At 48.8% G+C, this 24,290-nt stretch overlaps 1 protein-coding gene across 2 annotated transcripts in view; it reads right to left on the bottom strand.

Moving 5' to 3' along the window:
• ADCY8 (adenylate cyclase 8) overlaps positions 1 to 24,290 on the bottom strand; it is a 225,733-nt gene that overhangs the window by 31,174 nt on the left and 170,269 nt on the right. The window contains exons 10-13 of one of the 2 annotated variants that reach the window (XM_030304404.1): positions 23,502 to 23,703; positions 21,381 to 21,470; positions 9,692 to 9,864; positions 989 to 1,067 (exon numbers count right to left, since the gene is read on the bottom strand). In XM_030304404.1, the coding sequence (XP_030160264.1) occupies positions 989 to 1,067; positions 9,692 to 9,864; positions 21,381 to 21,470; positions 23,502 to 23,703 (544 nt within the window). The remainder of the gene's footprint in view (positions 1 to 988; positions 1,068 to 9,691; positions 9,865 to 21,380; positions 21,471 to 23,501; positions 23,704 to 24,290) is intronic. The other variant, XM_030304406.2, reaches the window with a different exon arrangement.

Genomic DNA, 24,290 nt, shown 5'->3' with positions numbered 1-24,290 from the left:
CACATAGCACGTCCCTCTTTGCATCATTTGGGTTCTTCTCTCCTCCGGGAGACTGGAACCTTTGGGGCCAAGGGTTATGTACAGAGCCAGCCACAGTGCCCACCCCAGACCCCAGCGGAGCCGAGGCTCATAGGGAAATGGCATCAGAATGGTAGGCACTTGCTCTGCTTAAGGCAAAGAAGTAACGAAGCACGTCCTATACTTTTGTAAGGCACAGGGCCAACGCAGCACGTGGTAATCGCCACTGATTCCTCAAGACAGCCCTATTCAGGTGTTGCTATCCTATTCTATTTTATTTCAAATATTTATATATTTTTGAGAGACGGAGAGAGAGGAAGAGTGAGAGGGAGACAGAGGATCCAAAGCGGGTTCTGAGCTGACAGCACAGAGCCTGATGCGGGGCTTGAACTCTCAAACTGTCATCAAGACCTGAGCTGAAGTCGGACACTCAATTGACAGAACCCCCCCTCCCCCTCCACGTCCCTTTATCCTATTTGAGACGCGTAGAGGAGGTCTGGGCTCAGGGAGATAAATCACTTGCCTGAGGCCACAAACTGTGAGTCAAAGGCGGGATTAGAACACCAGCTCAGGCGACACTCAAACCCGCCTGCTTATCTAGCACAGCACACAGCTTCTCCAGGGATGACCGTATCCAGGCAACGGAATTAGGAGGGATCCTGGTTCGCCTCAGGCAGAAATTAAAAGTTTTTTTGTTCTTTTTTTTTTTTTTTTTTTTAAATAACTGTGATCTCTTTGAAAGAGATTTACCTAAAAGGCATTAAAACCAGCCGGCTTGCCAAATCATCTTTGTCAGCTTAGCTTTTCATGAGGTGGGCTTTAGGAGGAATCGATTGGTTAAGAATCACAACTTCCTGCAAGCCGCTGAAGGTCATTGGCTCCAGGGAAGGGCAGAGGTCTTGTAGGCCAGTTTCACGGCGGTGGGAAATGCCAGGTAACAGAAGGGAGTCGGTGCTAAGTGTTGGATTACCTGCTGTCCGTGGTAGAACACGGCAAGGAGGAACATGGCCATCAGCAGCAGTGACGCCTCCTTGGTCCCCAGGAAGTCTCTGTTGGGAGAAGAAAGGCAAGCGGTGACAGGGTTACAACCACGGAGGGGCTCCAAGGAGACTCATTAGGAAACCGGGGTTCGGAGAGGACAGGGGTAAACAGAAAGGAGCGACTATTTCCTGAGCACCCACTAGGTGATAGGGGCTGTGGCCCGAGGGTTTCCCCATAGGCTAACTCAGAAATCAGTTGATGCCCAAGGGTAGGAAGTCACTTCGGTCACACCCGGCGGATGTATCTAGAATCCGGCATCTCGACAATGTACTCACATCGATAAAAATATTTTCCCTTTGCAGAACACTTCCAGACTTCAAAGAGCTTTGCAACTTTGTCACAAAAATCCATGTGAAGACAAGGATCCCTTCCTTTTTCTTTAGATGTTTTTCTTTCTTTCTTTATTTTTTTTAATTTTTTTTTTTTGAGACAGAGCATGAGCAGGGGAGGGGCAGAGAGAAAGGAGACACAGAATCTGAAGTGGGCTCCAGGCTCTGAGCTGTGAGCCCAGAGCCTGACACGGGGCTCGAACCCACAAACTGTGAGATCATGACGTGAGCCGAAGTTGGACGCTTAACCGACTGAGCCACCCAGGTGCCCCTAGATGTTGTTCTATTGAAGAGAGAGGGACGTGATGCTGACGATGTGGCTTCCTCTGTTCTAAGTGCTTTCATTTAGATTGTTTAGATTCTTAAGGCAGTTCTCTATGAGCTGGACACTATTTTAATCTTCCATCAATTTTTAAAATTCTTCTATCAGTTCTGTGAGTCAGGCACTGTTATAATCCCATTTCAATTCTTCTATCTTTTAATAAAGACTTTGTTCCCTGTGCATCATCTCCTCCTGGACTGACACCCCCTTTCCTCCCCGCCCAAGCCAAACACTCCATTCAGTCCTTGTTGGGGCACAAGCTGCCCCAACAGGTGTCACTGGTCTGGTCTGTCCCAGACTTTCCAGAAGACCAAGCTGGAAGGCAGCTGAAGACGGCCAGTGGCAAGCATGTGTTTAAGCACCGATGTGACTTTCAGTCATCCAGGGAATTCAGAAGTTCTAAGGAGTCCCTTGTTTGATTCCAAACGCTTTCTCTCCTTCATTTTAGCCCAGCACAAAGCCTTTTCCAGAACAGGCTAGGCCAGGAGGCAAAGGGTTTGGAGGAAGCAACATCAGGCTTTGAATGTGGACACTGGTGGCTTGTGGAAATAAACAGTCCCCTTGACAGGCTTCCATTGGCCAGTGAAGAAAACTCAAAATAAAAATGTTTTAGACAAATTGTTTCCAGGGACCTTGGGACTTGCTTTCCATCACCTCCTGGTTCTTCTACCAGTTTTCTCCACCTCAGGCGATGCCCCCCTCATCCACTCACCCAGGTGATGGAGCCAAATATAAAAGCAAACCTAGGAATCAGCCCTCACCACCCCAATATCCACATCATGTCTGCTCTTGCGACCAAATATATCCCCAGTCCATCCACTCTCTCCATCTCTACCTCCAACACCTGAGTACAGCCACCATAACTTCCGATAGCCCCCTGGCATTGCCCCCCACCATCTCTTCCTACAGGGTTGCCCGAATATTTTGTCTCACCAAACCCAGATCATGTCACTCACTTGTTTTACTGTCTTCCAACTACAAGCACACGTGTGCTCGGGAGTAATTTAACTCGACGAGGCTTAAGGACACGAGGAGCCATCAAAGAGGAGATGCAGTGTTTAGATGGAGGGATAGAGTGAACACTGATATGGCCCCATCTGGGAAGTCTCCGGCCTTCCCTTTTCTTTTCTATCCTCCCTGGAGGTGAGCAGGGGTAGCATTGGGCTCAAGAAATGGAGACAAGAGCCCAGCTGCCAAGACCAGTTTCTCATCTAGCTTTATGTAAAAGACCCTCCCAGCTGATACAGGGCAGGCCCAGTCCAACTCTTCATATAGAACAAGAACTCAGGAACAGAACTGTTCTTTCTCCGGGGCGGGGGTGGGGGGGTGGTTGTCCATACGGGGACCCAGGGGACCAGGACGTCTGTGGGCTGGAACAAGATTCAGATTGATGGATTCCTAGTTCCATCTGCTTTTTCTTAGAGATAATATGCTAATAATAGATGGTACTCATTATCGTGTCTCTTCCCTACAGCCCCAGTGAAGCACAGAATTATTGAGCCCCAACGTGTGCCAGGCACATGCCGGGATACGGAAAACGAAGACGGCACATTGTTTTTGCCCTCAAGATGGTCCAGTAAAGGAAAGGACCAAACAGAGAGTACGTTCATAACACAATATACTCCATTGTCAAAATACAGCCTTGTTGCCATGGGAATCCATGGGAAGTGAAAGTAACCCAGGATGGATGTTCTGGGAATTCAAGAGCTGGGTCTTACAGGATGGTAAGACTTGAGGAGGAAAAGATGGGACTGGCTGTCTAGGTATGGGACATCGATCTTGTTCAGCTAGCTGGTTTAATAGCTGCGGGGCTGAGTCTGAATGGGAGACATCCTGTGTTTAACTCCAACTCCTGCTCTGACTAGCACTTCTGACATCCTTTTCTTGGTCATGTGGAAGCCTTTTGTAAGGCCTGCAATTTATCACTAACAACCTGCTTCCAAGAGAAAACACAAATGCCTCTTGAAAGCAGTGGTTGACGAAAAATAGATGACTAGATTGAATTCAGAAGCAAAGAGAAAATGATTATGAATGGTTTCTTAGTCTTTAAGATGTATTTCAGACTGAAGAATTACAGTCTGAGTAAAGACGGCAAAATGTTCAGAGAAAGTCAGCCAGGCCAAGCAACATCCAAAAAGAACCATCATTTAAATTTAGAAGCCAGGGGTGCCTGGGTGGCTCAGTCGGTTAAGCGTCTGACTTCAGCTCAGGTCACGATCTCACGGCTTGTGGGTTCAAGCTCCGCGTCGGGCTCTGTGCTGACAGCTCGGAGCCTGGAGCCCGCTTCGGATTCTGTGTCTCCCTCTCACTCTGCCCCTCTCCCACTCCCACTCTGTCTCTGTCTCTCTCTCAAAAATGAATAAACATTGAACAATTAAAAAACCGTAAAGCTAGAAGGAATTTTTTGTAGCTCTTGTGATTCTTTGAAGAACTTCCAAGAGAGCCAAATGACCAACATTTGTATGAAATTATAATACTTTGCTTGGTATTGGGTGGCAGAGAAACCGAGGACGTTTGAACTAATTCATTTATACTAATAAAATCACGGTATTAATACCATTATCTTCCTATGCTAATAGAAAGAGGCATAATTAAGTGAAAACACATGTAGCATAATGTAATTCTCCAGGGCTAGAACAGTCTTTAGAGATCATCTTATCTGATGTCTCATAAAAATGAGTATTTAGTTTGAGGGTTACTTGTCACAGAAGCATTTATACTAGTTGTAGTCAATTTGGAAGCTAATGCAAATTACAAATAAGAAAATAAAGGTAGTCCTGAAGCCTACCACCCAGAGAAAACAACAGTTAATACCTTGGAGCCAACTAAATGTCGCTCCATGCAAAACCATCTTTGCAAATTTAGGACTGTATGGTTCGTACGATTTTTGTAACCTACTTTGGCACTCAGTGTATATAATGAAACTAATTCCATGTAATTACATACGTTACAATGTGAGCTGAGTGGGTCCATTCTATTTCGTATTATGTGATGTAATATCCCTCGGGTGGCTCTCATTTTATAGATTTAAGGTTGAGGCCCAGGGAGAAGCTACGTGTCCAAGTTCGCACAGCTGATTTCTATCAGAGTCAAGATGCGCGGTCACATCTCAAGCACCAAGTTCAGAGCTTTAGCGATTACGTACCTGAGGCCAAAGTTTTGGTTTAGCTATGAGTTCCCATTTCCCCCTTTTGAAACTCAAAATACACCATTAGTTTGAACTGATGCTTTATTCTGTCCCCAGACTAGTGGCTGCATCAGCTACGTGCTGATTTTGTGCCACGCCTCCGATAACACTCTACATACCTGTTGCTCGCCCTTTGTCACATCAACAATTAAGTACCATTATCCCTCTTCCAGTAAAGAAGAAACCGAGGCTCAGGTGTTAAACGATTCACTCTAGTTCACTGATCTGGTGCGTGGCGAAGCCCGGCTGTCAATCCACATCTTAGTCATGCTCTCTCAGGAGCCACTGTGCCCTCCTATATGCACTTTCTTGTACTTTCTTGCCCCTAAGCTCCTTGAAGATAGAAACAATGTCTTATTCGTCTGTGAATCTGCAGGGCCTAGAAGAGGTGGGACACAGAAGTGCTTACTGGATGGGGAACGCTTGGTTTAAGGGTGATGGTGAGCAAACATCACAGGGTTGTGGAGAGCAGACACTTGGCTTACGGTGACTCAGTGGTACAACATGATTCCAAAGGAGCTAACGTTTCTTTCAGTCCCTCGTGTATTTAATGTTTCACCCAACAAGTCTTTAATTGGACACCCACTGCCAGATACCTCACTAAGTGCCAAAACATAAGCATGAGTAACGGTCCTTGCCCCCAAATGCTCCTACTCTAATGGAAGAGGAGGACGTGAAAAGTAATGATGGCAACACCGAGGGAGAAGTGCAATGAGAGGTTAGGCGCACAGGTTAAAAGCGAGGAACGCTCAGAGGGGGCATTACTGCCCTTGGGCTGGACCTCGAGAGGGATGGGCTGGGAATAAGGAGATGTATGCACCCGGCAGAAGCCCCCTGGGCGGGTAACCAGCCTGGTTTCCTATGGCTAGAACACAGGATGGGTACGCTGTGGCCTCTGGAGCGACAGAAGGAAAAGACTAGAGGAGTCATGGGGGCCAGACCAGGATGGCGGGTGGAGTCTTTGAGAAACAGGTTGAACTTTTAGCTTCTTAGAGGCAATAAGGAGCCCCTTAAGGGTTTTCGGAAGGATAATGAGTTCACCAGATGGCTCTGGTGGCCTTCAGAGGGGTGGACTGAGAGTGGAGGCCGGGAGATCAGTTAGGCGACCGCAGCAATGAGAGTAACGACCTTTCTAGAACTGTAGCGTTTGCAGCGTGGAGGGGGCAGGTGGGACATTAATTGCTAGTATTCATCAAGTGCTTGTTCTATGCCAGGCCTTGTGCCAAGTTTCCATGATCACATTTGATCTCTCCGACCCTTCTACTCTGGACCAGTGGTTATTGTCCCCACGTTACAGATGAGAAAAGCCGGGCTGAGAGAGATGGTCACTTTTCACGAATTCCCTTGGGATCCCACAGCTGGTTGACGGCAGAGCTGGGGTCTGAACCTAAGTCCTTTAAAACCCGAAACTTGTACTCACGCGTGTTATGATAGAGTACTTCTCTGCAAGGGCTGCTGACGAACGGGAGTCCTCAGGGATTGATAAGATATTGGGGGAGAGGGTGCCTCTCTTGTTTTGGGCTCAGCGTCATCCACTGAGACAAGGAGTTGTGCAGATGGGGAGACGCCCGTCTAAAGTATGTGGGACCATCTCTCTGGAGACGCTGCCCAGCCGCCCGGTGTAAGGTTTTCTGCACTTCTCGTGACCGGGGCACCCGACCCCCAGGAGCAACCCGCAGAATGCCCCCGAACCATCATGAGCAGGCTGTGGCCGCCAACGAGATACACAGTGGCATCTAATGACCTGCTGACTTCCACCGTAGCGGAGAGAGAAGGCTGAACGAGCAGCTTCCCGCTCCTCATTAGTTTAGTTCCTTTGAAAGCAAAGTGGGAGTCAAGCCTAGCCTCATCCGACCTTGGCGCAGGAAGAAGCTGAGAAGAACACTCGGACGCTGGCAGCCGTGAGCCTGGGATTACGTTTACGTTCACAACCCTACTTAACAATTTCACTACAAGTTTTTGCTGAAGACCTCAGATCAGGGGCGCCTGGGTGGCTGAGTCGGTTGAGGGTCCAAATCTTGATTTCAGCTCGGGTCACGATCTCACGGTTCCTGGGTTGGAGCCCCGCGTCGGGCTCTGTGCCGACAGCTCGGAGCCTGGAGCCCGCTTCGGATTCTGTGTCTCCCTCTCTCTCTCTCTCTCTGCCCCTCCCCCTGCTCGTACTGTGTTTCTCTCTCTCAAAGATAAGAAAGAAAGAAAGAAAGAAAGAAAGAAAGAAAGAAAGACATAAAAAAAATTTAACAAAAGAAGCTGTGCTCCCCTTTAAATAGTTAAGTTGTAGCTGGCTTAATTTTATTTTTACCACAAATGTGGCTTATTTTGTTCCTACACGTCTTTACCCTCTGTTTGGCCGCAGGACACTGGTGGCCACTAACCACGTTACCTAATTTGGAACTATTCTGATGGTCTTTGAACCCTGGCCATCCGGTGGGAGTTTCTTCAGCTTGACTTAAAAGAAGTTTACGCGGTATTGACAAAGGTGGACGTTGGAGCCAGGAAGACTCGAGTTTGAATCCGGGTCTGTTCCTTACTGGCCACATGCCCGGGATAATTCTTTAACCTCCCCAAGCCTGAGTTCTTCAGACGGTTGCCATGGGGATCAAATATACATACAGTGCCTGATGCACGTGTACAACAGGCACAAATTAGCGTCTAGAATTCATAAAGAACCTTTGCAAATCCAGTGAGAAAAAGGCAAACAGCCTAACACGTAAAGCAGGCAAAGGATATGATCTGACAATTCACCCAAAAGGAAATCCAAATGGTGAATAAGCAAACATATAAAACGCACACACTTAGTCATGATCAAGGAACTAATGAAAATAATGAGACACCCATAAATGCCACAAGAATTTTAAAAGTCTAACGACAGTGTGGGTGGCAACCGGAAGCAACGGGACCACGGCTTGTGAGAGGGAAACTGTTTTAAGCACGTTGGAGAGCAAATCTGGCAATATCGTAAAAGTGGGAAATGCGGATACCCTACAATGCAGCGAGTTTACTTTCGAATAGAAGTTCCAGGAGAGGTCTTCGATAATGGTCACTGAAGCGTTTTTTTAAGTAGGGAAAACTGCCAACAGCCTGAAAGTCTATTAATAGGTCAAAGGATAAATATATTTTGGTACGTTTGTATTATATAATAGGAACATATTACAGCTGCGGAGATTGTGAAAGCTGTCGACAGAATTACATCTGTAGACATCAACCCACACGGAACTAAAAAATACAATACCGCGTGACAACCAAATAATTTTAGAAGTAATTTATAATACAGACATAACTAAATATATATTTAGAAAACCTGGGGGGCGCCTGGGGGGCTCAGTCGGTCAAGCATCTGACTCCTGATGTCGGTTCAGGTCATGATCTGAGGGTTGTGAGATCAAGCCCCGTGTCAGGCTCTGCACTGAGTGTGGAGTCCGCTTGGCATTCTCTCTCTCTTTCTCTCTCCCTTTCTCTGCCCCACCCCTACCTCAAAAGAAATGAAACAAAACAACAACAACCACAAAAAATCACAGATGGGAGGGGTACACATTAAGTGCATTAGAAATTGGCGCGTACGAGAAAGAGAGGAGAGGAACGCCGGGGAAGAGAACTTCGGCAAAATAGCTTAAATACTTTACCCTCTTAAGAGTGCAGAAGTAACTACGACTCGTTATTAACACTGTTTATGCAGGGGTTGGTTCATAGACGTTCACCCTATTAGGATCATGCACATTTTCTGAGGTTTTTTGGGGGGTGATCTTGGCCTCATCTTTTTCTCATTGGGTTGGCCCTTTGTGGTCTCAGTTAGCCCGGTGCCTCCCACACCAGGGGAGAGTTGTCTCTTCCACTTCCAGCTCAGATAAAGCTCCACACTGCAGGTGTGGAGTCTGCGTGAGGGGCCACTGGCTGTCACCAGGAAGTTCATCCAGAGAATGAGCTGTGACCCACGAGAGCCAGGAAAGGGCTGGAGCTGATGGAGAAATTCCTCTCCCTTTCTCCGCCCTGAGCTGCCTTTTCCCCACCTCACTGCCCATCCAGAGACATTCCAGTTGAGTGTCTCTCCTCAATCTCTTCACAGTCCACATGGCCACAGAATACCTCGTCAGCTTGCATTTGCCTCCTGCCCTCTTCCCCTTATTTTCACTGCCCTGGGGGTGTACCAGCCCTTCAGCCTTGTCTCAGGCTCTGTTCTAAGCAATCTAGGCTGAGACATTTTTTTTTAATGTTTATTTATTTTTGCGGGGGGGGGGGCAGAGAGAGAGAGGGAGATACAGAATCGGAAGCAGGCTCCGGGCTCCAAGCTGTCAGCACAGAGCTTGACGCGAGGCTCGAAATCATGAGCTGCGAGATCATGACCTGAGCTGAAGTCAGGTGCTCAACCTACTGAGCCACCGAGGCGCCCCTCTTTTTTGGTACTTTTTTGAATTTCAAAAACAATACAGTGCAAGGAGCATAGTAAGTGCCCGACGCACGATGTCTGCTATTATTAATACTGCCCCAGCCAAATTATAATCAGATCCTGTACGTCTCGGAGCTGTGAAACTGGAAGGAATCGCAAGTTACTGGGTGTGGAGGAGACCGGAACTCCTATTTAGTTACTATTCAGTCTAGTCTATAAAGCTGATGTTCAGGATTGGAACTAGGGATGTTGCTTAGACTGGTAGGCTAGCGAGTGCCTGAGCTGAGAAACAGAAGTCAACGTCCAACAGTCCCCAGGTTTTGGTGTCTCCATCTCAATCATTTTCCCAATGGCTCCCTTTCCCACTGGGAGTCCGAGCACTTTTTGAGCACGCGACGGCGGGCACTTACTCTCCGCTGTGGTTTAGGTTGTCATAGCGCAGGAAGAGGCCCGCGTAGACGGTCTCAGTCAGCAGAGCGTAGATGGCAATCATAATCAGCAGCACGGCCAGCTTCAGGACAGAGTTCAGGCGGAGGAAAACCGCACAGGTCACCATGGCCAACACCCCAGTGAAGACGAAGTACTGGGAAGAGAGAGAGGGGAGGTGGTCAGACTCAACAGGAATGTGGGAGGCTCGCTCTCCTCGGCATGGGTGCTGGCAGGGGGGGGGGTCTCCTGATACAGATGGCCGCTGAGCGCCTCCATTTGGAGACCTCAGGCTGCCCTCCAGTTCAACAAGCCTCCAAGAGAACCCATCAGTGCCTTACCACCACCTGCCAAGCCTCTGTTCCATGGTGTTTGGGGACCATTTACACCAGCCCTAGGCCAGAACCCTCGGTCTCTTCTCTGCTGCCTTTCCCCCCCCCCCCCCCCCACATTCCACAGCCGGGCCACCCCCAGTCTGCAGACTCCACTCCCTTCATAGAGCTCACATCCATGAAGTCTCCCCTTCTGAGCTCTTTCCGTTCTGGTTCTGGAACAGTTTCCGCAGCTCTGTCTCCTCGCGGGCCTCGACCCTCACTGAACACACGCTGGCTTTCTCTCTCCAGAATCTCTCACACACGCCTCATCACCCCACTCCTCGCCTTGAAGGCCTTCCCTGGCCCACCATTCCCTCAAATGGTGTTCTCCTTGCCGAGTGGGAAGCTCACAGGCCGTGACGGATCAGATCTCCCTTCACTGTCCAAACCCAACGTAGGCTTCGACCTCACTGTCTCCTTGCAACTCCCACAGCTGTTTCCGGACCCTCCTGGGCCCCCGCTTCGCACCCCACAACTTCTTGCTCAAAGCTCATTCCTGTGACTTAGCCTCGCTTCTCTGACAAGTGTGAGCTCAGGTGTCCTTGCCGCTGAGAAGCCTTGGTGCACATCTCCAGGTGCCCTGGAAACTGTCTCGTTCCTCCACAGCACCCCACCCCCCCCGCCCCACACCCAGGATAAGGTCTATCTCTTTATGTGACAAGTAGCTGTTTAAAGGGCCAGTCTGGCACCACTCAAGCTGGAACACCGGAGGGGCCCCAAGGGTCAGTCTGCCCAGGCAGATTTCAGCCTTCCGGAGGACACTGCCCGGAAGCCTGTTTCCCTTACAGAAGCAGCTCCTTGTGTCATTTTGGATGAACAGGTTCAGATTCTATCCAGTGGGAAAAAAGAATAAAACCAGCGTCATCAAGGGCCACTTGATGGCTGTACTTGGATCTTTCCACACTTTTTCTCTTGCAATTCTCAACGTAACTGGCCAGGATGGGCATCGTAATTCCCATTTCGCGGGTGAGGAGACTGAAGCTCAGAGAGCTCACGTAAATCGCTCGAATTCTCACAACTGGCAAATGGCACCCAGGACACCTGGATGCATCTGTGCACGTCCCCGTGACTCCAGTGGACACACGGAGCTTGAGAATTCCTCAAAATCCATTCTAGCCCTGTTATGCATGGCTCCGTGTAGCAACTGGAGGTCTCCTCTCTCCTGTTATAGACAGAGACAACTTCTGTATGGGCAGAGGAGACCAGCGAGAATTTCTAGAATCTCCGAACAACTACAGAACAGCTTTATTGAGTTCCTAAGCCAAACTGACCCATGAATGTACACATTCAACAGTGATATCAAGCGAGACCCCACTGAGGGCAAAGGCCCCGTGCTATTATGACGCACGGGGTAGACTCAGGAATGAATAAGGGAGTGTTCCGACAGATCCCCATGTCTGGGGCGGCCTTCGCTTTTGTCTTTCTTAGTAAACCCAGTTGTGTCCTTGTCTCAAATGGATGATGTGTTTTCCTCCCCTCTCTAAGATCTTCCCTTGGCGAGATTTTCGGGTAACTCATCTTGATGTCTCCATGCCATCAATTTACCAAATAGACAGGAAAGATGAATAGGCCCGAGGCATCCTGTTTCATCATTACCTGCATCATGATGAAGAGCTGTGCACAGTTTTAGCAGTGCAAATTATGAATCATGTATTAAATCAAAGCTGTCAAAATGACTGTGCCCTTGAGAAAAACTTTATGAGGGCACAACAGTCAAGTTAAAAAAGCGTAATGAGGATTTATGGAGTGGCTATTGCAATCAGGACATGGGTGCTGGGCGTTGGGGATTCCAAGGTGAGTGAGAGATGGCCTGGGCCACATCTTGTGGTCTAAGATGTGAAGCCGACGTGGAGACACCAGTGACAATGTGCCATGGAAAGTGCTCTGCCAGCAACGTGATCACGTGTGATGGAGCACAGGGGCAGAAGGCATACACGTTTGGAGAAGAGGGATTTGTGGGGCAGGCAGATCTGAACTGGATCTGAAGGACGGATAGGATTCACATGATGGAAAATGGAAAGGGAAGAACATTCTATGAAGATGGAATGACGTGAACTCAAGAGTGCCAAAGACCAAATCTATAGAACTCCTGGGGTATGTCAAAAAGTCGCATAATAAATCCTAAGGGGAGCCAGGAACATAGGCAGGCAGATCAATTTCAAATGAATTGCCCGCCTCCTTTCTCTGCTAAGACGTCTGAAATTATCAGAGTTAAATACAGTCCCATATCTGCACGAAGGGTTGATGGATCTTTCTTTTTGTGGTCTCAACCAACCGGGTTAGTGCTCTCTCTCCAGCTCTACCACCTCCCCCCATTCCACTGAAACAAACCACCCTGCTCACTGCCTTGCACAGTTTAGGGAACTTTCCGCCCTAAAGTATAAAGCTGAACCTCATGGTGATGCCGTAAACCGCAGGATCATCAAAGGAAAGAGGCCCCTGGATAAATAACATCAGGAGTTTCTCCTCTGTCTCTTTCGTAGCTTGAATGAATAGTGGGAGTGGGACCAGGAAATGGAGATGAACAGGAAGCTACCGAAGTATTAGGACTTCGTGAAAATCTCTCTTTCAGCTGGGTCTGGACCCATAAATTTCATGTTTCCGATAACGTGGGAAGATGCCGGACTTAACACAGTTACTCAGTTTCTGTCAAATGATAGTCTCTGTGCTCTTTAAGTCACTCCAGGAACTCAGAAGCCCCACAGTCTTTAGAATGCCCCCCACAGGGGACCCGGGTAACATAAAGGGTTCATAGGTGTGGCAGGGCAGAGACCGTCGGCAAAGCCACGTTGCAAAAACTCTCATGTGGACCGATGAGAAGTCTGCCCTATAGTCCGCAGTCCACAAGGAACCACGGATGGGTTTCAGGTTTGCGATGGATTCAGTAGATCTAGGAAAAAACTGGGATGTGGGTAAGTACAGGATGGAATGTAATGAATGGAGAAAAGCTGAAGGTTTAAAAGAAATTTTTTTTTTACATTTGCTTATTTTTTGAGAGACATAGAGAGAGTGCAAGTTGGGGAGAGGCAGAGAGAGAGGGAGACCCAGAATCTGAAGCAGATTCCAGGCTCCGAGCTGTCAGCCCAGAGCCCGACGAGGGGCTCAAACTCACAAGCCGTGAGATGATGACCCGAGCCGAAGTCGGACGCTTAACCGACTGAGCCACCAGGCCACTTCAGCCCCAAAGGCTGAAGGTTTAAAGACAAGTTTAGGGACCTACCCAACAGACGAAGCAAGAGCTGTGTCTAGCTTCAAGTGAAGGCGAGGAGAGAGGGGAGTCGGAACTGGTGCTAAGCATTCCAGCAGTCTATTAACTAGGAGAAAAAAAAAAAAACAACTACAGAATGAGGGGTGGGGAAAGGGAATGCGTTCAGTTTTAGGTTTCTCAAGCTTTAGGTATCGAGGGTGGTTCAGTAAAGACAGCTCGTGGCCACCGCAGGTGTGAGGCTGGGGTTCGGAAGACAGATGGGGCTGGAGACGTGCAGCTGACATCGTTCAGCTGACCCCACAGCTATGGAGACCACCCAAGCAGAACATGAAAAGGAAAGACAGAAGACACAGAGACTAAAATGTAGAGATTCCCATATTTGAGGGGCTGTGGAAGAAGAGAAATTGAGAACATTGATTAGGGATTGTTGGGGGTGTCAGAGAACAACGAGAAGACAGGAGTGTAAACGCACAGAACCCAAAGAACAAAAATATCCATAGATGGGGCGCCTGGGTGGCTCAATCGGTTGAGCAGCGGACTTTGGCTCAGGTCATGATCTCGTGGTTCGTGAGTTTGAGCCCCACATCGGGGTCTTTGCTATCAGCACAGAGCCTGCTTTGGATCCTCTGTCCCGTCTCTCTCTGCCCCTCCCATGCTCAAAAGCATGCACACTTTCTCTCTCTCTCTCTGTCAAAAGTGAAAATAAGCATTAAAAATAATCTCCATAGACAAAGATTTTCAGAGGAACATTTCAAAGGCAAGATATAGAAAAATGTCTTCCAAATAACTGTGGAAAGCAGGGCGTAAAATTTTGTATGCGCTATAATCACAGCAATGCAAAACATGGACACAGATAGGACACGGCTTTGGAGTGGATTATTTCCATCTAGTCCTTTAATTTGATCATAACATCCAATATCAAATGAGGCAATGGGTCGAATGCACTGTTTTGCAGTGAGTCCTTGTATTCCCAAGAAGTCTGCATCCCGATATAGTCATGGGGTTCTCTGCTTCTTCCTAGTTTTTTTTAAGCTTATTTATTTATTTTTTTGAGAGAGAGAGAGAGAGAGCGGGAGCACGGGAGGGGCAGAGAGAGGGAGAGAAAGAATCCCCAGCAGGCTCCATGCTGGTAGCACGGAAGCCAGATGTGGGTCTCGATCCCACAAACTGTGACATCATGACCTGAGCAGAAAACAAGAGCCAGAGACCCCCAACTGACTGAGCCACCCAGGTGGCCTTGCTTCTTCCTAGGTTTCAATGATGAAAAATAATAACACCAGGATTTGCATGAGTGGTGTTAGGGATGGGCCAGTTTGCAGGAACCTCTGATAAAGAAAACACACAAGCTGTGCACTCTAAGGGGAAAAGAGACCCAATAATGACACATCGGTTTTGACCAGGAAAATAAAAAGATTGCTGCAGTGGGCACTAGGCACTGGTACCCAAGTTAGGAAATACAGATCAGAGGCATTTTGGTAGTGAGGCTGAAACGTGGGTAGGAGAAGAGAGACAAACCAGGAGCATGTGCAGATGTGAGGCAGCCTGGGTCCTGATGTTAGACGAACACTAGGTAAGAGGGGCAGGGGGCGGGGCTCAGGTGGGGGTGCAGATGCCTATACATCAGGGGTAAGTTGGTAGAAGGTGGACATAATAATTATAACCGGCCACTCGCTGGGCGGGCACGAATGCTGTGTTAGGTCCTTTACGAATGCCTGCTTCTGGGTAATTGAGACTTTCTTCTTTCAGATAATACACGGACTTGGGAAATTACAAATTACAAATTCCTTCCAAGGGTATGCGGAAAAAAATCGGAGTCCTACATCATGGCCAAGGGTCAAGGGAAGCAAAATCTGATGAAGTTTGCAGGAAACAAGCATTTTGCCAGCTAAATGCTGGCAACTCGTTGCTCTACGCTCGTTCCTCTACGCTTGCAGAATGAGGACCTCCAAGCCACCAAGAACTGTGGCAGGCCGGAAGACACCATGCTAACGCCAGGACGTTGTCATAAAGTATCATAAATGACCTCAGCAACGGGTGCATATTGTCCTCCTAGAAGAGGAGGGGGAAGACTATCGCACAGCGAGAACGTGAAGGAGGCCTTGAACACCGACCCACGGAAGTCACCCAAGCTGGGCTGCGTCCATTTGGTTGCTGTGGCATTAGGAACTCAGAACAAGAGGGGCAGATAGCCGGCGGACCATTTTAGAAGTCACTGCCGTTCAAAGAAAGAATCCAGACTTTCCGATTCACACAAAACCGGATTCTCAACTCTAACTCTTCGTACGAGCAGCAGAGTGAAGGGCACGGAGGCCAAGGCTGGAGGCTGCTCTGTCTCGTACCGAGCCTCCTCTCCCCACCATCGAACAGTGACGGTGTTGGGAACCCGGGGTCACCACGAGCGTGGGTGGGGATATAACCAACCCGATGTTCCCCGCCGTTTACTGGGTTGTGTGTGGCAGAGGAAAGGGGCGTTTTGTGTATGTTGGGTGCTCTGGTACAATCTTCCTGTGCTTTGGTTTATTCTAGATCCCGATTTCCATGACTGACCTTTTTTTCCCCCCATACAGGGGGAAGAAAGATAAGTGTTGTCTAGTTCATTACAGTGATTAGCTTAGGTATGTCAAAGAAATACCACAAGGAGATGCAACGTTTATGACTGACTTGTGTTGAGGGCAGATGGACTCTTCTAGAAATTTCCTAGAAGCAACTACATTCTCAGTCAATACTTTCACCTCGAAATCCTTCCTGGAAGGGCACGTCCATATTAATGATGCCTACAAATAATGACTATCCCAGGAAAGCTATGAGGCAAACTCTAATCACAGAGCAGGCACAGTAGCTATTTCTTATGGAAAGGCACTACTAGAAAATATTTCTGGAAATATAGGATGATGCTGATCTTTGTGGTGCCCACTAGCCGACTCAGTGTGGTCACTTGGAAGACTACATGCTTGTCTTGTCTCTGCTTCTTTGAGGACCGAGCTGAGACCCTTGTAAATGACCATCAGAATCCATTTTTGAAAAACATCAAGAACGCAGTCTCTCTGTGTTTTGATTCCTAAACGGCGACGTCTCGCCGGATCACCCATCTCAGTGACTTCCAGAAATTAAATGTGCTCCCAAAGGACGGCAATTTGACATTGTTAGACATACATCTAGGAAGTGTATGCGGTCAGCTGAGAACAACAGGCAGGGAGGAACATGGGGGGACTGTTGGAATAAAGTGTGTGCCCTCCAAGACCACTCCCTGGGCGTGGGCAGCAAGCGCAGGGTCTAGAAGGATCTGGCTCCCTGAGAACGGTGCCACACAACGTGGTCACCATCTCGTACCCAGTGGGTGAGGCCAGAAAAGCAGCATTACGAAAGGGAAGCAGGCTATGGAAAGATGGCCTCTTCAAGTGTTTAGTCACACATCGGGCGCAGAACCATGTACATGATCTCATGTTTGGAGCACAAAGCCTTGTGCATTTAAAAAAGTATGTTACGGCCCTTAACTGCCACTCGTGCAGGCTCTGTTTTCCCCGAGTTACCAAAGACGTCAAGAAAGAAAGAAACTAGCATTTAATGAGTGTTTTGGGGCGTCTGGGTGGCTCAGTCAGTGAAGCGTCTGACTCTTGGTCTCAGCTCCGGTCATGATCTCACTGCTCATGAGGTCGAGTATTTTCTGTGTGTTGGCTCTGTCACCCAAACAATCTCATGGCATAGGTATCATTAATAATCTCCTTATACAGGTGAGAAAACGAAAGCTCAGAGAAGCTATGTGACTTGTCCAAGGCCACACGGCAAGTCAATGTCAGAAGAGTCCTCGCTCATCTGAGGTCACCACGCAGCCTCTGCCGTCCTCACCTGTTCTGTTTCCCGTGTTCCGTTACTGCCCTTGAAGATCTGAAATCTAAGCTTTGGTGAACTGGGGCTGGTTGGTTTCTGGATCACGCCGTGCTTTTTATGGCTTTTTGGCTCTTTGTGGGGAAAGGCAAGTCTAAAAATTGATTATCATTTGAGAAAAAAAAATAAATCTCCTTTACGGATTTAGGCATAATATGAAACTGGCTCAGGGCAGAAACAAAACAGGCTTGTAGAACATCCCCCTGTTCAACTTAAAAAGAGTCTTGAAGTTATAGTGAAGCCATCTAACATTCATTCTTCGTTCGGATGTTTTGGGGGGGCCTACCACTGCAAAAGCGTGGGAAAATCTCATTTCATCCTGAACGGCAGCTGGGGAATTTTAGACCACACTCAACAAAGTTCCCTCCGAAACCACTTGGGGTTCCGACTCCTACCCGCGGACTTGACCAGAGAAATGAAGTCACTAGTTTTTACAGCCACTTTTGGAATTTAAAAATCTGCTTCTTTGCTTGTTCACGGATTCCCTTTTCTTTTACTCGTTTCTCTTCCTCTTTTTAAAAAAAAAATTTTTTTTTAACGTTTATTTTTGACAGAGAGAGAGGCAGAGCATGAGCAGGGGGGCGGGGGGGGGGGGGGGGAGGGAGACCCAGAATCCGAAGCAGGCTCCAGGCTCTGAGCTGTCAGCACAGAGCCTGACATGGGGCTCGAACTCACAGACCGCGAGATCATGAGCGGATCCGAAGTCGGACACTTGACCGACTGAGCCACCCAGGGGCCCCTCTCTTCCTCTTTTTTGACTCCTGGCTTTTTACTCCCTCTCCTCTTCCTTTTTCAGTCTCCCCTTTCTTCTCTCACCTTCATCATGACAGCTGACATTTAATGAGCAAAGACACAGATAATTCCACCCCTAAGCAAGACTGGCCCTTAGAACCCTTTAAAATGTTAGCAAGCTCTGACTGCTTTTGCATAGTCGACTCTTTATTCAAATGTGCCAGTGCATACAATAAAGGGGGTCTTTATTGTATGCAATAAAGGTCTTTATTGCAGGTCTTTCCTTGGATCCTGCCAAGAACCCCAGGCAACGGTTGTGGGAACTGTATTCCTTTTACAAACCTGTGCCTCGTCCCTCCCCCCAGCCTACTTCTCAAATCATCCTGAGAATGCAGCTTTCCCCGAAAAAATGCAGTCGAATGCAGTCTTCATTCATTTTCAGGAACGGGCCAACTCCAGTTCAAGGCTGCATGATACTACCATCCATTACAACAGCCTCCTAGTTTTACATCACATCATCCAGTTCCTAACACGCTTTGGGACCGAGTGTTGTTTCTCACGGGGTGAGGCAGAGAGGTCAGGTGAAGAAACCAAAGCTCAGGGAGGTGAAGTAAGTGATTTGCCTGGGGACGCACACGTGGGGGAGCCGTGAGGGGGGTGCTGCGTGCGGATTAAGCCTTTTCCCAGGTCTGTACGTCTCGTTCTCGTTGGGTAGACAAATCCTTAGGCAGAGCAGCACAGCCACGTATCTACCAAGATGGCAACCGGTTGGTCAAATCGGGTTGTTGGTGGTAGATGGTGATGGAAAAGAGTCCAGCTCCCCGTCCTTTGGGCTAGCGGGTGTCCTGCGTCTGAGGGGATGCCAGGAGTCAGCAAACTTTGTCTGTCAACGGCCAGACAGGATATATCTTGGCCGTCGCAGCTACTCAACTCTGCCAACCGTACTATGAAAGCAGCCGGGGGCCATCAGTAATAGATGGGTGTGGCTACGCCCCAATCAAACTTTACTTACGCAACAGGTGGCGGTTCGTCTTTGGCCAGAGGCCACAGTTTGCTGACTCCTGAGCAAGACGATCCTTTGGTTGTGGGAGGAAGGTACTGAGATGCTCATTTACTTTAACTCATTTTTTTTAGACAATTTTAGTTTTTGAATATGGTCCCCCGTGTACACGACACATTAGCACAGCGAGAGGGGAATGTCGCGTACAGGTAAACATACACTGGGGTGGCGGGCTCGAAACCTCTTCCACAGGAAATAACACGTACATCACGGCTGATGTTTACTGAGCAGATACTATGTGCCTGGTGTTCCTCTAGACGCTTTACAGGAATTGATTCACTGGCCCCTCACAACCACCCTTGAGGGAGGTACCGTTTTCATCCCCGCTTTGTAGATAAGGAAGCTGAGGCCCAGAGGTGATGCTACACGATCCAAAAGCCACTTTCTTAGGACCGGCAACCCCACGTGTGCCGTGGTCCTGAGTGCGGGAGCCTGGGTGTGGGGCCAAGGGCAGACACTGTCGTAGAGGGACGCGGAAGCCTAGACGAACAGCTCGCGTCCCATGACACGCTGGGAGCTCAGCATCTGCTAGCCCACCTACGGAGGCACCACGAGAACACGACATTCCCACCAGAGGCGTGTGAGGAAGGTATTATTTCTCCCACTCTACAGACAAGGACGCTGAGGTTCAGAGAGAGTAAGAACTGATTCCCGATTCCACTGGCAGCAAGTACGGGGGGCTCAGCGGGGAGCGCAGTCCAGCTTTGCCTGGCTCTACGCATCTGACTGTCGGCCAACTTCCTGCCTCTTGGGACACCCCTCCTGCCCTCCAAACCGAGACGTTCTCGGGGAGCTGGTGTCCCACAGAGTCCACGAAACCTGTGCTCCCGTCGCTACTTGGTGGGAAGAGGTCCCCCCAACGACAGCTAGCCCCATCCTGCCCTGGACTTCCTTAAGAAATGCCTACTGCCTCCCTAGGGACCGAGCCTGGCTCCAGAAGCACGAGGTCAAGAACAAGCCAGGTATGGTCTGAACGGCAGTTCCAAGTCTTGATAACTGAATTAAGAAGAGGACAGAAAAGAAGAAGGAAGGAGAGAAGGGGGGGAAGGATGGAAGGCAGGCAGGAGTGGCACCGAGCAAGTTACTCTCCAGGACCTTGTTGTATTCTCTGTGAAACGGAGGGCACTCCTGCCGGTGCCCATTTCAGCTTGAGGATTTCATGCTGCATTTAATGCTGCACATCAAATAGACGGTCTACACCTTGTGCGGCGCATGAGGCTTTCTCTCCCTTTCAGAGCGTTTCGAACACCGATTTCTCACACCTAGCTGAGACAGAGAGCCTTTCCTCCACTCAGATATTGGCAGGGTCTTACAGAACTAGGGTCTGCCTGGTCCTCAGGGTGTGAGGATGGGTGGGGTCTGTGAGGACATCCCAGCCGTCCTCTCTCTTGACCCAGAGCTTCCGTTCCCAAATGTAAAGGTCTGGGCCATGGCTAACACAACCCAAAACTGTCCTTTGCCCAAATGCTGCAAGCTTGATCCCCGAGGTCCAGAGCCAGACCAGTGGCTCTGTGATCAAGGGAAGGTCAGACTTATATAATGATGGTGGATATCTGTTGGGACATGTCCTGACCCCGTGTCCTGCAGTTTGCCTTTAGTGGTGGTTTCCTGTGTTTGCGATTTACTAGCTTCCTTCCTTCAGTCTCTTCCTCCCCTCCTTTCCTTCCTTCCTTCTTTCCTTCATTCCTCCTTTTCCCCTCCTTCCCTCCCTTCCTTCCTTCCTCCCTCCCTTCCTCCCTTCTTTCCTTCCTTCCTTCCTTCCACTTCTTTCCTTTTCCTCTCCCTCCCCCTTCTTTCTTTCCTCCTTTTCCCCTCCCTCCCTCCCTGCCTTCCTTCATTCTGTCTATTCCTCCCCTCCTTTCCTCCCTTCCTTCCCCTTCTTTCCTTCCTTCCTTCCTTCCTTCCCCTTCCTCCCTTCTTCCCTTTCTTCCTCCTTTTCCCCTTCTCCCCCCTCCTCCCTTCCCCTTCCTTCCTTCCTTCCTTCCTTCCTTCCTTCCTTCCTCTTTTCCTTCCCCCCTTCTTCAGTGCAGCAAACACCATCTGAGCCATAACTCTGCAGCCTGCCTACGCCGGAAGAAGCAACAGCACATTCTGTGGTAGGATTTTGAGATGGGCAGGGGAAATGAGTGGGGGAGGGGGAGAAAAAGGGGGAAGAGGAAAATGGATAGAGATAAAGGTGAAGAAGGAAGAAAGGAGGAAGAAGAAGAAGGGAGACTAGGGAAAGGCTAGAAGTGGGAGCAGGGAAGAGGCAGGGGAGAGAAGGAAAGGCAGAGAAGGGGAAGGAGGAGGGGGCAGAAAGAGGAGACGGGTCTCTGGAGCACTTTCTAAGACCCTTCAGCCAGTCCTGCTTGTGTGGAGCTGGTGGAGGAGACTCCTAGGCCAAGTCTCGCCAAGGGGAGCTCGAGAATAAATACCTCTGGGCAGGAGCAGATATCTGTAAACACAGCTGAGGAATTGAAAGTCAGGTTCTTCAAGGGTATCGACTTGTCAAAATCACACCACAGCTGCGGATTAAAAAAAAAAGAACAACAACAAGAAAACAAAACAAAACAAACAAAAAAACAACAACACAGGAACAACAAAGTCAGTGTGAGTGCCGGGAACCAAGGATTGTGTGCCGTCACGGTGTCATTCCAGAATGGAGGTGTCAGCTGGGATCTCCTTGTTCATTTTAGAGAAGGCCCTGGCTCAGAAAAGCATTTGCAAGCCAGCCAGGAAGCCGGGTTGAGACAGGTCTTCTGGCCCCATCACGTAGGGTCACTGAGGTGTGTTTGCGGGGCTCCGGAGAGAGCCAGATGGCAGGAGGAAAGGTCTGAGGTATGCTCGCAGCCGGTCCCCTCATCAAAAGCTGGGAGGATTTCAGGGATCTGAGGGGCACATTTTCCAGAAAGACTCTTGGCATGGGGCGGTGGGCGTTCCCTAAGCCGGCACCTACTGCAGATTTTGTGGTGCTCGGGGAAGAATGGCTACCATTGGCCAAATGCCTCCTCTGTGCCAGACACGTTGGACAAAAATGCCTCACAAGCACCATTTTTATCCCCAGTTTACGATCGAAAAACATGAAACTCTGAGAAGTAAAGTAACTTGTCCAGGATCCCCAAGCTGGTAAGTGATAGAGCTGAGATTTGATCGCACGTCTATCTGACTCCAAAGCCTCTGAACCTCCTACTGCATTGCTGTGGCCCCGGTGGCCGAGAGAGAATCCTGACCTACAGCCACTGGATTTATTTCCAAATCCTGCACCCCAGAAACACCTGACTCCTCAAGACTCGAGATCCTGGCTACACCTCCACAGGCCACGATCAATGGTCCTAAGCATTTCCATTTTCAACTGCAATAACCTATAAAATATTCATGAGATGATGAGTTAGTTAGATTATGGTTTTTCTCTTTCTTTATCCCATAGAATCCCTTACTACGAGGCCAACCACAGAACTTGAGAGTCTCCACAGACTCTAAGTAACTATCGGGCCACCCTGGGCAATGAATTTCAAGCAGTATAAGCCTCCGACTCACAGGCTGACAGTTGTGGGAGTCCACAGTTTGGGTCCCTGAACACGTGGAGACCTTCCCTCAGGCCCAAAGGGCCCAGTGATGGGTTCGGCCACAAGATGATGCCTCAGCTAGCCCCTCTCAACCTGCCAAGTTCATAACCTGGAATCGGATAAATCACTCCCCAAATCTAGACTCACTAAGTCATGGACAACACAGACTGTTCGTAGATACACAGAAAATGCTATCGCTGTCATGTTACCACTCTAGAGAGAAAATGAAGTCATTAAAACATGGACCACCAAATTAGAAACAATGAGAAATATGGCAGCTGGAGAGTCATCTGAGTTCAATGTGTCACAACCAATATGAACTCTTAGGAAGTCATAGGCAAGGTCTCAACCTTCCCGAAATGCAGTTTCCTTATCCATTACATGGGAACAGTAATACCTACCTGTAGCCCACAGTAGGTGCTTGAGAAAGGACAGCTATTTTATTTCCATCCCCCCCCCCCACTCCCAGAGATACAATTTAGCATTTGAGAATGAGCATGAGTCATGGAGTCAGACAGACCTTATTTGCAAGTTATTTCATGTCTCTGAGCCTCAGTTTCCTCAGCCATAAAGTGGGGATAATGAGACTTACCTCACGGGGTTCATGTGAGGATTAAATAAGAAAAACGCATACAGCTTCTCCTTCAGTGCATGGCACATAGCAGGTAGGTAGGTATTTAGTTAAAGGTAACTCTTATTTATGATTATAAATGATTGGCCATTGACAATACAGAAACTGAAGGGTGCTCGAGCTCCTTTGGAGCAAATAACCCCCCCCCCCCACTGGGAAGAAGACAGTTTGCCACCAGTAAAATGCACAGTTCTGACAGTAGTCCCATCTCTGTTCTCTGTCCCTAAGCTTGGGGCTGGACCAGGCACATGACGGTAAGTGGTCCCAAGGAAGCCAATGCCAAAGCTGCAGGCTCCATAAACTCTTCATTCCTGACTGCACACTAGAAGCCAGAGGGTTGGTGGGTTTGGAATGCTTACGATATTCAAGATGGCGCCCAGGAAGTTAATCAAGATGGATGCAAAGATGATGACGTTCCGGGCTAAGTAGGTCTCGTTAATCCAACAGCAAGTTTTCCGGAGGACGAGAGGCAAACACTTGTAATCTTCTGCCGTGGTGATGAGGACCAGAGCCGAGTGCAGCATGATCAGGATGGAAAACTGGATGGCCATTGGCATCACCCTGCAGGGAAAACCAGAATGTTGGGTCATGTGGCATCAGTTGTCTGATCCCCACTCACTGGACAATATGGGTAATCACATCCACGAGTGCCCTTCCCTGCCCCTGGCACCCAATAATTCTCTAAGGCTCTGTTTGTTTAAGAAAAGGACCATCAGCAGGAGACCTTTTTATTACATCCATCCCTGGAATATCCCCTCTAGTGAGAAACTTCGGGATGACCATTGGATATTTGGCTTGATTTATTGTTTCTGCTCGTTTTTTTTTTTTTGTTTTGTTTTGCTTCTTTTATCATTCATCTTTCTCACTATGCGACTGCTGCCAAGGCAACACATTACTGGAATTTTATCTCAACACCCTGGCTGTGGGAGGGACCCACATGCCCTTTCCCCTTGAGGGTGGGCTTTATGAAACACTTTCCCTCTTGGTCTACTCTGATGCCAAGAACCTGTCTGCTCGGCACCTGTCTGATGCCAGCACCTGTCTGCTCGGTTGGTAGTGATTACCAAGTTTCACATGGAACGTACTATGTGCTGCTTGGGACATACCAGGTGCAAACTGAACTATAGGTAAGGAGAACTCATCCTTGC

This window comes from Lynx canadensis, chromosome F2, assembly GCF_007474595.2.
Source record: "Lynx canadensis isolate LIC74 chromosome F2, mLynCan4.pri.v2, whole genome shotgun sequence".
NCBI classification, from domain to species: Eukaryota; Metazoa; Chordata; class Mammalia; order Carnivora; family Felidae; genus Lynx; species Lynx canadensis.
The sequence above is the reverse complement of the archived record's forward strand: the minus strand, read 5'-3'. Positions and strand labels throughout refer to the sequence as shown.